At 34.6% G+C, this 16,784-nt stretch overlaps 1 protein-coding gene across 2 annotated transcripts in view; it reads right to left on the bottom strand.

The window, feature by feature from the left end:
• The window catches only part of LRPPRC (leucine rich pentatricopeptide repeat containing), a 90,648-nt gene that overhangs the window by 35,451 nt on the left and 38,413 nt on the right, over positions 1-16,784 (bottom strand). For both annotated transcript variants that reach the window (XM_068676693.1, XM_068676694.1), the window contains exons 22-25: positions 16,362-16,447; positions 14,527-14,731; positions 6,879-7,003; positions 6,145-6,251 (exon numbers count right to left, since the gene is read on the bottom strand). In XM_068676693.1, coding sequence (XP_068532794.1) covers positions 6,145-6,251; positions 6,879-7,003; positions 14,527-14,731; positions 16,362-16,447 — 523 coding nt within the window. The remainder of the gene's footprint in view (positions 1-6,144; positions 6,252-6,878; positions 7,004-14,526; positions 14,732-16,361; positions 16,448-16,784) is intronic.

Raw genomic sequence — 16,784 nt, 5'->3', positions numbered from 1 at the left:
CTACGTTTCATTAAAGATATTTCATATATACCTGTTCTTCAGTTCTTCACATAAACATCTTGATACACAAGAGATGGTGTAATACATCCACCTATTAAGTATACATGATATATTTAATATAAGGGTAGGTGAGTGAGAACTGCACACAAAATTTAGTAAAAAGAGTTCGGAAGCCATACACTCTGTATTGACATTTTCAAGGGAGTTCCCTCTTCTGATAGCAAACTTGTGCAGGTTCGTTTTCTATTAAAAATTCTGCCATACGGTTCTGTGATCTTTCCCTATCTCCTAAATACAGTAATCCTCTCAGCCTTCATTTGCAGTAGAACTACAGAGCAGAAACAAGAGCTTTTACTGTTTTATTAAAAGAACTATTTTAAATCGCATGAGCTAGTGCACTAATTTAGAATGACTTCAAGAATTATTTGTCAAGAAAAAAATTAAAACATCTCTACCAACTTATTGAAAGAGGCTATAAATACCTAAAAATGCCAATGATCTGATACCCATTTCAAAGGTATCATATTAAAAAAAAAAAAAAAAAAAAAGTATTTTGCTGTCCAAAGGAATGCAGTGTAGGAAAATACATTTTATCATTACAGAGCAGTACTAGCAGAAAACTAGTATTAAGTACACACTAATATGCATGTTATTTCCCAGGAAGATCTAGAAAAAGAAGAAAACAAGTTTATAGGTTATTTCCCTTAGGAAATGAACATTTCTTAACTACACTGAAGCAGTAGGAATGCCAGTATTCTGAACAACATTTTCCACTGGACTTGTACAAGCAAAGAAAAATGAAAGAAGATTTAAGAGTACTCTGTATATATATATATTTATAAATTTTATATATATATATATATATATATAATTTTTTAATTATTCCACAAAAGAGGTAATATCTATATGTTTATCAAAAATTAGTTTATGAACCATTTTTGCTCACCTTAATGAAAACAAAACCATACAAGTCATTAGATAACAGCATACAGGTAAGTCATTAAGAACAGTCAGGTGCTCTTGAAAAAAATAATCTAAAAAGTTGTGTATAACGATGCTGACATTTTTACATAGAAGATACTAGGATGTTTGATTCATGGGAGAATCAACAGAAAATGAAAAACAGCTCCAAGATACTTTTATATACTTTTTGAAGTGTCTCCTTTAATGGAAGAACTATCTAAAACAATAGACAGGAATATCTGAAAAAGACAAGGAAAGGAAATTTTAGAAAAATATTGCCAGTCATGATAGTGTGAAGCTTCGGGTGCATTCATGTATAGTGTTTTACCATATTAACATACCTTAACACAGATGCTGTTAGCAATGCTGCCTGTGTCACTTTCAGTGTAAAAGCCTACTGATGTTTTGGTTTATGTTTGCAACATACTGCCATTCCAAGTACTAGCTACCACTATATTTACATTTTTATGAGGTGTATAAGATCAGATCAAATTGCTTTAACCATTTCATCACAAAAGATTAATATTTACTTAAAGAGTAAAGAGGAATTGATTGACTCTTCCATTTCAAGCAATGAAAAAATCATTAATAATTTAAGATTAACACTCATTAATGCTTTAATTAATGTGCTTTATTCTTTTGAATTCTTCCTCTTAGATTCTGATAATAATTTACATTGGTGGTGGTGGTGGTTTTTATTGTTTTTGGTTGTGGTAGGTTTTAGTTTTTGTTTGTTTGTTTTAAAGACAGACTTGATACATAAACCTGAGATAGTTATTTTGCCTTCTATTTCGTTACTTAACAGTAACAAAAATTGACCTGTAAACCTGAGTCTGATTTCAACTGGAAAATGGTTTAAAACTTTGCATATATCAGCCATAGGTGTAAAATGTTCATTTTTACTTCTTAAGTGTCATGAACTAAGCCTGCTTTTGCAAAGCAGATTTAAAGAACAGCTTCCTTGGAGCTCTGCTGCAGGACTGTTACAGTGCTTACCCATGTACAAGTCTTGCAAGTCTACCACAAAGAACCAAGTGGGTAGTCTAGACCATGGGCATGACTTCACACACAGATTCAGAGACTATTTTGATAATAGCATTCAGCATGTATAATAAATGAAGGAAAAAGTGCAAGTCTAGAAACACTCAACCATCACACAGGTGAACTACAGATCTTACTGCAAAACTTGAGAGATGACTGAACAGCTAAAATTGATCCCAAGTGACAAAGAACAACTATAACTGTTTAGCTAATTAATTTTTAAGTCTCCATGTACCATGCAAGGAAAATAACAGGGTGAAGGGGGTGGGGGGAAGGAAGCAGGTTCCTTGAAGGTGATGTAAACTTCCCTTTTCATCTCACCTCTCTCCTGGATGACCCTCACATCAGTCCAGCTCTCAACCATCAGCTAGATCAAGTTTAATAAAACAGCAACAGTGGCAGCTGACAACTGAGTAAAAATAAGGGAATTCATTTTTTCCAGTTCTTAAAAGAGGTAAGCAGCTATGGATTGAAAGGGATTCTGGGGAGTAGGCTCTAGAAAATACTCTTGCCACTTAAATACCGCACTTAAAGAATACCAGGCCATGCAACTCTTCCAGACTCTCAGTTCTACTACATGAAACAATGGAACAACATGTATGAAGATGACCCTCCATGAGAAAATTCGATTAGATATTATCGAAATGAGACATTTTCGAAGACAATTAAAAAAAAACCAAACTGTTCTAGAAGGTAATTGTGTCTGAATCCCTTTTACTGGAAAATTCATCTGTTTCTTTTAGTCTTTAAGTATCATGTATTAAAAGTAAAAAATTACTTACTTAACTATCTCTCTTTTATGAGAAAAAAAAGAGAAAAAATCAAAGTCAAAAAGGCAACTAAACGGCCTTTACAAGTAAGGGAAGAACTAAGGCTACAATGGTGTAATTGATGATGATGCCCCTCAGCAAGCTAGTAGGTGACTTCATGGTAAGGGACAAGAAGAGAGGGGTACCAAGGTCTGTTTTGATTATGATCACTTCTGAAGGACTCATGACAAAATCTGACACATCAGATGATGCATACTTCAGAACTGAAGACTAAATCACGCTGTGATGAACCCAACAGTAGAACTTCCCAGCTTGAGGTAAAAGAGCATCTCCCAGTACATCCTTCTACCAGCACTCTGTAATCACCAGACACGGCTAAAACAAAGCACACCTTCCCTTTGCAGAGAAACTGAAGCTACCTCATTTGAAGGTCTGATCTCTGAGAGAGGCTTTCTGTCTAGCTACCTGCCACAAAACAGATGAGAATAGACTTCAAAACCTTAATCAGAGTCCAGCAACACTGCAAACTGTTAGCTTATCAACCACGCTATGAAGCCTCAGAACCTAGTGGTATTGGCCCTTCTGCCTCAAGTCTTCTCTTTTATTGCCTCAAAGAGAGAACCACAGCACCAAACTATGCGCTGCAATTTACTTGGTCTGGTATTAGTCAGGCACATTCTTTGCTCACACTGATTATTCTTTAGTTGTCTTTTATGCTATCATTCTCTACTTAGTCTTCCTGCCCTACCAACAAGGAGCTGTGCCCCAGAGCTTTGAGCTTTCTTGCTATGGCAACATCCCTTAACATGAGCTTATATATATATATATATATATATATCTCTCTGCATGCACATTTTTGTTACCAGATTATGTACATAAACAACTGACCCCCCCCACACTTTTTTTTTTATTTTATTAAAGAACCACACCCAAATCTTCCCCTTCTTTTTCCACTACTGTCATTCAGCTGTATTTTACCAGAGATTGAGATTTAAAAGTTATTTTCTTTTCCTAGGGTTTTGAGTTGCAATTTTTTCAAAGCAGCAGTTGTCACTTTCACAGGAGCATCCAACAGATCTCTGATTTCTAAAAGTAACAAGAGAAAGCTGAGGCAGTGGTCTCCAATAAAAAGAACCCCATTTATAAGACCATAACCTCCGGAGTTTTCATTTCCTTAGCGCCTATAGATTTTTTTTTTCCCCGTTTTCATTCATACCTTTTTAGATACTCATTATTAATTCTTCAGATACTACAATAACAAATGATACCACTAAAATGAATTGATCACTATAATCAGCAGTACATGATGAAGTGTACACTGACAGGCAACAGATGTCTAACATGCAACTACTTCTCTAAAGAACAAGTGACCCCGAATTTGATCAACCTTTACTGAATGTTTCTTCAACAGGAAATGAAAATAGAAAAACTATCTGAGATGGCTAGCAAGAGAAGAAATTTAGCTGCAAAAAACACTGCTGGAGAAAATGATATACATACAGCCAGTACTCCATCTTCCACATTATACACAGCATGGCTTCAACTTCACAACAAAACAAAAAAAGCAAACAGTAACTCGTTGATGGACTAAAACTATTTTCTTCCCCAGCAAGATATGAATTAAGATTTTTTTTGCCCTTGAAGAAAAGTAGTCTTGGAAAATACCTAAATTATTCTTACATCAAAATACCTAAAAATAACACCTGATACAGTGATTGATTTTGTGCCCCTTGATTCACTGGTAAATCACATGCATAGCTAAATTTCTGTATTCCTAAAAAATTTAAACCTTTTTTTTTTTTTTTTCCCTCAACAACATATACAAAGATGAAATTCATACTTCGTGGAAGCTAGGTAAGAGCAGGAAATCCTACTCTAAAGAGCCTAAAGAGACAGGAGAAGTTCCATTTCATCTCCACATACCAGGTACTCAGATTCACACTTATGTCTGTCTGTGGTTACTGACACTTGACAACACCAAATACTGAACATGTGCAGAGATAAAATTGGCACCTATTAAAACAACATTTTCAAATAATAATTTCAAAATAATTATTAAATTATTCTGATTTGATAATAATTTGTTCATTTGCTTACTATCCAATTCACAAATGCTGAACTGTAGCCATCAATAGAAGTGTTGAGAAATTAAATACAGAAGTCTAAGAAACTCTTACTTCCAGTTCTGAGATTTGTACATCCTATATACTTAAATCCCTATCAAAAGAACTGAACTCCTCACTGTCTTGTTAGATACTGATATTTCAGTTCTTCTGTATTATTAGATTAAGCTCCAAAAGACCATCTCTGAGCAAAAATATTTGTTTTCAAAGGATGCTCAGCACTTCTGTCCTCCTTAAAGCAGGAGAAGTATTGTTCTATCACAGAGCAGACCTTCAGTTAACAGATTTTTTAAAAGAACGATTTCTATTGGATAGTAATTCAAGTAAGGATAACTGGTATCTCAAATATTTTAACAGAACTAGAAAAAAAAAAAGCAAGTTTTATCTTAGGAAGGAGAAAAAAAAAACAGAAAAAATAGGTTACAGTTACGTACATAATACAAAAATGATAAGGACTGAGTATCACTTTTTCTGCAAGATCCCTCCCCTCCTACACATTAACTTGTAAACTTATGCAGAATTTTAACAACATACAACTGTGTTAAGAAGAAAAATAATCACAATCTGGGCAGACTCTGCAGCTGCCCCTTTGACTTATCAATTTCAGTAAGCACAATTTCAATCAAGTCTAGATAAAATATACTAATCCTAAATAGACCAAGTTTGTCACCTACCACTTCCTATAAGCTGCTTACTACCCTGAAAGAGAGAACAAGAGAGAGAGAGAGAGAGAAAGAGACAGAGAGAGAGAGAGAGAGAGAGACAGAGAGAGAGAGAGAGAAGAAATGCTAAATTAAATGCCAAACAGTAGCAGACAGCTCTTGTTTGGCTGATTAACTTGTAGACAAGCATTACAAATAAATCTGAGCATGGTCTGCAGCAAATTAAATTCCAGTGCTTTTAAGAACAAAGAATTCCTTCGGAAAGAGGATTAGCAACTTTACACCCAGGAATGCCAGTTTAATTTAATTGTTCCACAATCCGATATTTAATATGCAAATATCATTTTGATATATAACAGCAAATTTGAAAACGTGAGGAAACAATTTCAATATATAACAAGACTGTCTCTCTTCTGAACTGTAATTATACAAAATAAAGCTGGTCGAGGCTTTTTTTTTCATTATTAGGATTGAATTCTATTAACGTGAATCAGAACAAGTCTAATTAAAGGTTAAAAACTTTAAATGTTTCTAATTAAGAGTCTAAATGGCTGCATGAATAGAGTACTATAGTTAAAATCCTACCTCAATGACCTTCCTAGCCTCTTTGTATTTTCCTGTTTGCAAGAAGGCAAAGAAGAGATCATAGAGAGCCATCATGTCACCATACTCTCTGCTTATAAAATCTGAAACTAAAGAAAACAAAAATGATTTACTAAATGAATTCAAGCATTTTAATATACATGTTGAATTTTCTTAATACTAATATTTTCTATTTTCCAAGCATCACAAAATTCCGTACATTAATGTATACATACACATATATATCAAATATGTTTTGAAGCGTATGGCACGATCACAACATATTGCACAATCTGCTGTAGCTTTGTGGCTAAGCATGCTTAAACTGTTTTTCTGTTGAGCTGCACTACATTTTGAATTACATTCAACAAAACAGACTGTATGCTGGCATCCTTGGCTTATGCCAAGTGTGAATTTAAGTCTTCTTAACTACACAACTATTTCAGAAACATATGTGTGGAAAAGTTGTTTTTTAGAAGTGATATATATATCTAGAACAAGTATTAACACTAATCTTTGAAAACTTGTTGCTGTATTACCCGAACAATAGAATTCTTCTCCATTTAAAATCAATATCAATTTTTCAATCATTAGGCATCATTTAAATGCTTTAAAGTAACACAAAGGTATGAAATTTTGTTCTTCCCGATGACATAAATGCTATAAATTATCATGGAAGAAAAACCTCCAGAAAGCACTCCATATAACCAGACAGTACTTGACTACGTACAACCAACCTTTTTGCAGAAGATCAGCATCTCCTTTCTCTATGAGTCTACAGTAGATGTTATGAAGCTGAAGAATTTTCCCGTGCTTCTTATAACAGCCCATTAAAGCTTCCAGAGCAGCAGGCATGTCATCCCTCAAGGAAAAAAAAAAAAAAAAAGAAAGAATAAAAATAAGTAAATAGCAAAACTGAGCAGGAGTAGACTATTACGAATCCACTTTGGTCTTGAAAATTTCAAGGACAATTTATGTACAGATCTATAATACAGAAGAGTATTTTATTCCCCACCACCCCCAATATTCCAGATGTTTTCAAATAACGGATAAAGTTTTTCTACAAGCAAATATCATGTATTCTTGATAGACACATAAATAAAAACAGAATTACAGTTTTAGGCTCAAAGGTCCTTGCTGTGTAATTTTTGAGTTCACGATAACTGTTCATTACAAATTAAACAAAGGTTTAAATGCTCTACATCATCATTAGATACACTTAAATTTTTGAATTAAAATTCTTAAATTCTGTCGTATGTTACTGTGACAAAATACCAATTCCACAGAAATTTGTTTATATTCCAGAGTTCCATTTTTCTTGTTAGTATGTAATATTGTGCAGAATACAATATCTGCAAACATCTCTGTTTAGACATTTTCGATTTTTAAGCTCTTTAAAATTTTTCCACAGCATTTTTATTTCAGTAGAAATCCTCAGGGTCAACCTAGTTAAACAAAGCTCTTTAGATTGCTTTATGCTTGTTTCATACCTTTACAGACTAGCTATAAATCACCAGGTTTATTTCCATTCCTTTTCTTCCATTACAATTGCAGGGTTAGCATTTACCCATTCTATATAAAGGTCAGAAACCAATGCATATTTTCTGTAATAAAAGTGTACTTTTTTTGCACTGAATTTAACAATATATTGAGGTACCAAAATGTACTCTGTGCTGACCTATCCATGACACAGAGTCATGGTACTAGTAAATTAGTGCATAAGATACTGACCTCCTTAAATGCAGACTTAGTCACAAGCCTTTCAGCAGTAAATACCAGTAACAAGTACAATATTTCCACTTTTGTTATCTCAGTCCATTGGTGACTTTTTTTCTGCTGTGTATACAATATTAATGCTTTCAGAAGTAGAGCTAATCATAATAAGTAATTGAAAAGCCATAAAAACCATACAGACTTGGAACTGTAAAAAGTAACCAACAAATGTAACCTTTCAGATCCTGAACTGTGCAACTAACAGAGCAAAGTCAGATGCTGCAGACCCTTTTTCAAAGAATTACAAACCAATAAAAAAAAAAAAAAAGAAGACCACCACTGAAACAGTGGTAAACAACATGTAAGTTACTCTTTGAAGGAAGAAATTCAAAATTAAATGAGTCAAACCAAGATGACACACACAAAATTTAGTAAGTACAAACAGTCAATAAGACCGCATTTTAGATTTCAAAAGGACTATCAAATACAGGGTGGTGGAAGTAGGTAAGAGGAAAGATCACTTAATAGAAGCAGCCAAAGGCTATAATAAAAGTGACTTGAGATGATGATTTTGCATTCCTGAAGCAACTTTATTATCGATCATCTCAGCCTTAACAAATTAAGATGTTCTGTTAAAACACGTTAAGTCAGATGTCTCCTCCTCACACTGAGATTTCTTGTGCAGCACACATTTTGCTTTTTCAAAGAATGAACTATCTGAATTACTACATACTATCTCATCTCTTTTTTGATTTTTTTTTTTTTTTTTTTGAGTAAAACACGGAATTCATTTTGCTCACTGATACTGGCGTCCTGAAAATACACCTAAGATGACGGATTTCTACCTTATCCCCCTTACTGAGCCCTGTTTACAGTGCATCTTCTGGCACCCCATGGAGTCATTTGAATTTTTGTCATTTGGGGTGAAGACTAAATTACAGGTTAATTTCAAAACTGCAAGTAGATGTTGCAGGCTAGATTACTGTCATAAAAGAGAAATACCATGGTAGTTACCATAGACAGATATAAAGCTTTATATAATCAGTATTTTTCTCCTGCTTTAGATGCAAGTTCAGTTAACATCTTAAAAAAACAGTTTTACAGAAAACGACTCTATTTCTAAGGAGGCACAACAACATTTACACATTCAAATTGAAGTTTTCAGTGATAAATCTAGCTTTTCAGATTGATGCTCAAACAGCCATAGTATTGTCTTAGCTGTATTCCTAAAGGATTAAAGTGACTGTTTTTAGGTCAAAGCTATCAATAAATGAACAAATAATTTGAATGTCATTCAAAAAGAAGCATTAAGGGTTTTCTCGTCTCTAAATGTATGCTTCTAGAGGCATTAATACTGTATATGCAGAGAAAAAAGTCAGCAAAGGACCAAGATTACAAAAATGGAAATATTGTACTTGTTACTGGTACTCATAGCTCACGGGTTCCCAAATAACTCTGCATTTAAGGAGGTCAGTATCTTGTACGCTCATTTACCAGGCATTTGTTTTTAATCTATCAAAATCTGACATGTTTGTTCTGTTGCATTCAAGCAACCAACTGGTCATCCAGAGTTTTCTAGTGAACAGCATCTGCAAATCCGATCAACAACAAAACTGGCAACCAACAAATATATAGCAGAGGTACAGAAGTTCAGCCTTATTTTGATGTATTTCTTCAAAAAATATTTTTACTACTATTTAAAAAAATAATCTTACGCTTATACTTGAGTTAAAATGATTTACTTAACAACCTGCACTATTTCTCAATTGTCACTGACTGCAATTAATTCTGAATATGTACCAGCAACTACTTTTGTAAGACAGTCCTGTTAGAAAAACAGAAAGAAAATTAGAAACCTACTATAAGCTTCAAACTTCAAGTACAGGTAAGATTTTAGTGTGCTTCTTCTTATGACTCACTAACAAACAAAAAAAAAAAAAAGAAAAGAAAGCTGCACAAAAAAGAATTTCCACATTTTAAGAAAACTCTGTTTAGGCACCAGGGTTTTAAGCAAATAAACAGCTGTGCGTTTGAAAATTTTTGGCAGTCTTTCTGTACAAACTTATGCATGTCAAATACCCTTTTATCTCGCCAAAGGATTACTTACTACACAACTAGATTAAAAGCCTGGTCCAAAATTACTATTTAATTAATATGGATCAAGTCACAAAAGAAATAAAGCCATATACTCTTAGCCACGTAGGAAAAGCTGACTTTCAGGGGCAGTTTGCACAAAATTCCTATTTATAACGTTAACAGATATGCTCCGTGCCTCATTTTCTGTTGGCCAGATTCTACAGTTGTTTTTTTTTTCAGTAGCTCACAGACAGTATTTGTTCAAGGCTAATATCCATTACACTTAAGGCTTTGTATGTTTCCCCCCCCCGTGTCGAAACACGTTCCCTTAAAACCAAAGCTATACTATTATTTTCAAATGACAGGAGAAGCCTCAGTCATGACTTTATTATGCTTGCCCCTTAAGTAACCCTCCAGGAGTCCCAGTTCAGCATTACCTTTCAACTAAACTGGAGTTAGAGTTAAGATCACAGAAATTTCTGGATTCGTGTTTTCTGTTTGGGATGCCTATGAAGTCCAAGATACCAGGGGTGCAAACCTCCAAAAACATTTGCATGGGCAGTTTTACTTGCTGAAAGCTAAGGAGACAGAACTAGTCAGATGTCTCAGCGTTTGCAGAAGACTGGCTAAACACCATGCCTGGCTATAACAGCCCCCTTCAATTTCAGCAAGCCACTCCCCTCTTGCTTCAAGAAGGCAGCACTAAAGCTAACCCTTTTACTTGTAATAAACAACTTTCCCAACCAGAGAGTCTGCCTGATAAAACTAAGACTCCAAATATTGATTTTAATTGGAATGAAGTGCTGCAACATTATGCATAAAGCTTTAGTGAAGTGGCAATTTACCTAAGGGGTTTACTGATTGAAAAGCTCTCAAACCTGAAACCACTAGAGAGGTAGAAAGAAAAAAGGGACTCTCTGGGGTGGGGGTGGAGGGTAGACGGGTAAAACAAATCCCTCTCTACAAATCTGAAGCAGATGTTAGTGTAGAGGGAAGTCAATTCAGCAAGGTACAATCAGCTTTACAAAAATTATTCTGTTAAAAGAGAACGGGCTCTTGAAAGAGCTAAATGTTTTTCTGTTCATTTGCTATACTAAGGAATCTTCAAGGAGACTGGTGTTGCAATTACAACTAATCCTCCCCAAAAAATTAACTGTGTTGAAGGCTTTGTAATTTCCCTAGGTACAATTTAGCTGTCACTTACTTTAAAATTTACTCAAACATGCGTTCCGAACAGCACTAACTTCACATGTCAAGTGCTTTCCAGCCAATTGAGTCTAAACTGGAAGTCGGTGTTAAACAACTGAATGATTAGACAAGATAGCTCATTTCCCTGCTCTTTTGTTCAGAATAAAATGCCACATTTACATTATCAGACTCAACAGGATTTTCTGACAGAGGGAGAAAAAACCCCAGCGAACACTGTCCGTACCGAGCACATGAAGCCTGTCATTTACCAATCATCCTTCAAAAAGCAATAGCCATGAATGTAACTTAATTACGACCCAATGATCCTTGACGAAAAATCATCTTATCACTGTCCTGTCCCCATAGGGCAAATGAGACACTTTTGTCCTTTGGCACTGATGATGCTAAATTCCTAATTGCAATAATGGAGTAAGAGAGCCAAACATCCTTAATTTCATTGCAACACCTACGGAGTTTTAATGCAAATATCTAAAATAAAGCCGCTGAAAATCTGAAAAACTGTCCCTATCAGAGATGCTTTTGCCAAAAAATACCACCTAATTTAAAAAGATGTCTATTTTTAACAGTAAATTTAAAAGTCAAGTAACTTGTACGTGCCAAAGCATCACCTCAAACAAAATCAGGTGAATTTAACTCTGTGAAAACAAGAAGAAAAATTGTCAAGGCACTGGATGCACGCCATCTGCTACATAAGAAACTAAATATGGCTTTATATGAAATTAATCACAACCCAGCACACAATACTTTAATGGACAATGCTGTATTAAAATGCACCAATCATTTTTAAAGAAATACAAATGAGCTATAGCCTTTTGATCTCTAAAAATACAGCTATTCACCACTTGTGCTCAGTGACTTAAAACTACAGAATTTTTTTTTTCATGCAGTCTATGTTTTCAGTGGTTTCCTTCAGATTTTCTTCCCTCTCCTAAAAGCACTTCTGAAACAGTAAAACGTGTAAATTTCATACCTGAGGATGTTCTTGTTTATTTCCTTTCTCAGAGCTAATATTTTACAGGGGGAGCACTAATAAAGTCATGGTAATAAGAAACTTGATGTGGTTCCTGTCTTAAAGTTCGAAACTCCTATTTTTTGTTTTATGAAAATTAGCTTGTGCAGCTTTCTTGGAAGAAAAAGAATTACATGTACTTATTGTATCTGTTAATTTCTCCTGCTGTAAATAGGTATTATCGAAGTACTGTATAGCACAAGAGCAGGCAATAATCAACAATTCTGTTTTTTTCTTTTCCACGTTCCACTACAAAGTCTCACTTGTAAGCACTAGGACTTAACAAGAATTGCAGAATATTCATGAGTGGGCACAGAGAAGAGGGTTAGATGAAAACATTTTAAACTCAAAATTGTCGAGATCTTCAAAAGCAAACCAGATTCCTTTACAAGCAATTAAAAAGTTTGAATTAATTTAAGAACACAGAACACTAGCTCAAATGCTGCTGTGGAACATTAAAAAAAACATTTCACGGCTAATTTCAGAGCCATGCTGATGATCTGCAGCTAAATGACAGCATTTCAGTAATGATACTTGAACTGCAGGATGGCAAATAGTAAGCACTACTGCTAAAAGAAATGACTAATGCTTATTTCAGTCACTCAACTTTCAAAAACTCTCAAGATCTCCACAATAAAAATCAGTGAAATGCAGTCATTCTTTCAAACCAAACTATGTGGAAAAAGCTTGCCCCTTCTGTTCAGTCTAACATCGAAGAGGAAGCAAGTCTTTCCTCTTGTAAGAAGGCAGAGAAAAACATTGGAAATTAGCATTCTTTGTACTGTATTTATATATAATGAAATATATTAAGTTATACAGCTGAGTACTGATGACTTGTAGTCTTACAGCTCCACAGGAAGGAATTGCTTTCTTTTTTAAAAGAGAGTCTAGTCTCATCAAGTCTCTTTATAAAGAGCAAACGAAGTTTTAAAAGAAGTTTTACCAAATGTTTATAATACAAAAGAATGTGGAAATCTGGGAATCGAGATAAAATAGCAGCATTCTTGCCCGTTCCTCTTTGCATCCACACATGATCACATCACATCACCATACCACTTCCAGTGAACAGAACCCAGTACTACCACATGTCAGTGTGCATAAAGCAATTATGTAATATGCAACCACTCTTGCTGTGCACTGTAAAGCAAAGATATTTTTCCAACACATTAGTTACATATGATTGCAGTTAAATTACCTTCATAAACATCTGCCTCGTCTTGTGATATAACCAAGGCAGTGCTGCTGACTGCAAAGGTGTACTCTGTACACTCCTAACTAGAGGACTAGTTCTCTAAAATACTATTTTTACAAGAGAACATGCATGCATCCACCAAGAGTTCCACCTTTATGACACGAATTTGTGGATACAGAAAACATTATGAAGACTTTATGAACCCATCTTTGAGGTTGACTTAAATATGAAAAAAGTGAATATTTCATGGTATTCTATAGGCATTATATTAATATCAAATATAATATTAAGCCAAGAACATCTAATACATATATGAAACAAACTGCAATAAACTTATCAGTCACTGTAGCTGTAAAAGATTAAAATCCAACAAGTACATAAATGACATGCTAAAAAAAAAAAAAGACTGTGCATACAGTAGGAAAGCAAAAAGGAATCCTTGGTTCAATTTCAGTTAGAAATTGTTACATAGTTCATATATATATTAATTTAAACATCCTGCCTCATCAAAAAGGTTATGCATAGGAACAGCGCTCATGGAATTACAGATACTTCCTTCCAGAATGAGTGCACAAACTTCCCTTTCTGTGGTAAAAGGCGTTAATAGTATATATGGGAAAATCACAGTAGAGATATCAGTCAGTACTTTCCTCGAATTTAAATTCAGCAACATAGTCTATAGGCAGTAATATCAAATTATCTGAATAATTGTGTGAATTGGAAATATTTCAATGTCCAAACACACCCCTTCGGCTCACCTGAGATCAATTGTATGGCTCAGCAAAATAATAGTTTTGATGGGAAAAACACATACTTAACCACAAGAGCTGAGTGTACTTAGCATGCTCTGAATAGCCATCCTGTCAAACAGGCTTCAGAACCATCTTATTTGCAAGCATATTTCAAAATACAGCCACTTCACCTCTGGTGCGTCCATAAAACATACCTGTTGTTCCCACAACGATACCATCAGGTGACATGTAACTGACAAAAAGCACCTTACAAACAGATTATTCATTCACAATACTCTGAGATCGCTCAAAGTATGAATGGTAAGCATGTGCAAGTTTACATACAAAAGCACTTTCACACACCAATGTGTAACCACTGCACACAGCACACACAGGTCACACAACAAATAAATATTTTATCGTAACTTGTTTCCTCTAGCTCAAACATAGCTTACTTTTCAAGGTGAACTGTAATCAGAGGGGAATAAAGGGCAGCGGTTTCTGCCAACCCCAGGTTCACAATGGTCTCGTGTAACCGATTCACTGTTTCAACTTCACCTCGCATGGCAGCGGCATTAAGAAGGCGGAAAAAAGATGCAACCGCTCTATCAGAGATCGGAACGTCCTTCTCTTTCATCTCTGTTAGGACGTTAATAGCATCTACAATGAAACAACACAAAAGACCCTTAGGTAATTTCATGTAGGGAAAACAAACTGCTATTAAAACAGCATTTCAAACCCAGCAGGAATGTAAATTCTGGCGTATAATGCCGATTTCAAGTTAATTACTACTTGCATTTCTAAACGAGACTACAATTATAAATCCACAATAGCATGGTTTTATCATTTTGCTGCAACTTTGACTACAAATTATAGATAGGAACTGTGTGCCCACTCTGTACCACATAACCCTGTATAGTCTGCCCTATAGCTGCAAGATTCTACTAAATGGATGCTTTTATCGTTCAATGCTAACATCTGCTAAATCACTCCATTGTTTCTTCAGCAGATGGCTTGTCACGAGGCCAGATAATAAAGATATGTTTACACTGTATATACAGCCAGACTAATGGTCTGATACCGATAGGGCCTGTTTGCTGTGTCGATACTAATTAGCCAAGGAGAGCCAATGAAAGCTTTCTAACAGACTGCATGTTAAAACATTAGGTTCATTAAGCTTCATTAGTAAGGCAGAAACAAACATTTCGGTATATGGAATAAGTGCATTTTTATAATGTTCTTAATTATTGCATAGATAGAATGTTTTGACCACTTTGCATTTGGCTACATTTATGAATTGTTTTATTTTCCGAGGGACACTCATGCTGTTAAAAGCAAGCTAATCTTTTCAAAGTGCTTTAATGTAGAGGTAGTAATGATCTGATTTATTGTGGTTTAGAGAACATCGGCTTTATTTATTATTTTTTGAACAGTAAGATTAAAAGGTGTGTAAGAAAAATTTCAAAGAAGATTATATTTACAAAAAAATATATTAGCTTCTTACTTCTGTTGTACAGTCGTTTAGATACAAAATGTTACGGTGTTATTTAAGCTTGGACCGCGTTTTTATTGTGTCAGGTCTTCTACAAAATCACAGAGCTCGATATTCGGAGTCATGTTTTAAAGTTGATGACAGTCTAGGGTTCTTTTAAAGATCAACCAAATCATGTAAATAATAGAATTATATTAGACTAAATTACAGAAATTAAAGAGCTAACAGCTTAATGCAAACATCTAGCAATCCAAAATAGGCAGTTGGCAGAACACTCATTAAAAGCCAAAATTTCCAGGCAGTTTGACAGAATGACTCTAAAACACAGTAACAAACACATAAAAGAACAGGAGCAGAAAAATATATACTTTATAAAAAGTTAAATGATTTTTTTTTAGTACTTGGCTCTCATGAGAAGGTTATGTTTATAGGTTTTATGTTCAGCCTTCAGACCTTCTTAAGCAAAAACAAAGCCATTAGTCTAGGCACATACGCAATTTGTGCCATAAGTCATGATCTTCAAACTCAATCCAAACAGCAATGCTAATAAAAACTAGCTGCAGAAATGCAAAAAGCACTGAGCTGTGCAAATGTAAATGACAAGCTTGCCAATCCATTAAAACTAATGGCCTGCACTGTCCAAGCATCTCTGGTTGAATTCACATGCAAATTTGTATGCAAAATGTTCAAGCACTTTTCAGGACATGATATACCATTAATATCAACTCACATTTTTATTCTTGAAGCAAGATACCTTTATTATATAGCAGAAACACAGAATAAAAGCCAAAGGATTACCTTCTAGTCTACCATGCTTTCCTAAGACTTCTACCAGTGCTATGTACTTTCCAGTGTCAAGAGCAACAGGTGAGTTCCTAGGGAAGCTAGGAATTAAAAGAATAAAAATTGTATCAGACATTTATATTTTATAAATACAGATTAATTAAAAATTAATTAATTAAAAAAAACAGAAAACTATGTACCAAAAGAACAGCATTAAGAGGTAAAAGTTCTAAGTGTTAAAAGAAAAATCTGCAGCTTCCCACCAACAGAAAACTAAACTACCTAGTTTTAAAGAGACAAACGTCCTTATTAATTATTTGGTAGTTTTTGGAAAGGAAAAAACTGTTTCCCATAAGCCTGGAAAGAAAACTCAGTCCTCACATCTGGGGTAGTGCTGTACTGTTTTCTATAAAGGAAAGAATGTGAAGCTATTCGCCT

The sequence above is a fragment of the Anas acuta genome, chromosome 3 (assembly GCF_963932015.1).
Source record: "Anas acuta chromosome 3, bAnaAcu1.1, whole genome shotgun sequence".
NCBI lineage: Eukaryota > Metazoa > Chordata > Aves > Anseriformes > Anatidae > Anas > Anas acuta.
Note: the sequence above shows the minus strand (reverse complement) of the source record. Positions and strands in the feature narration are given on the sequence as shown.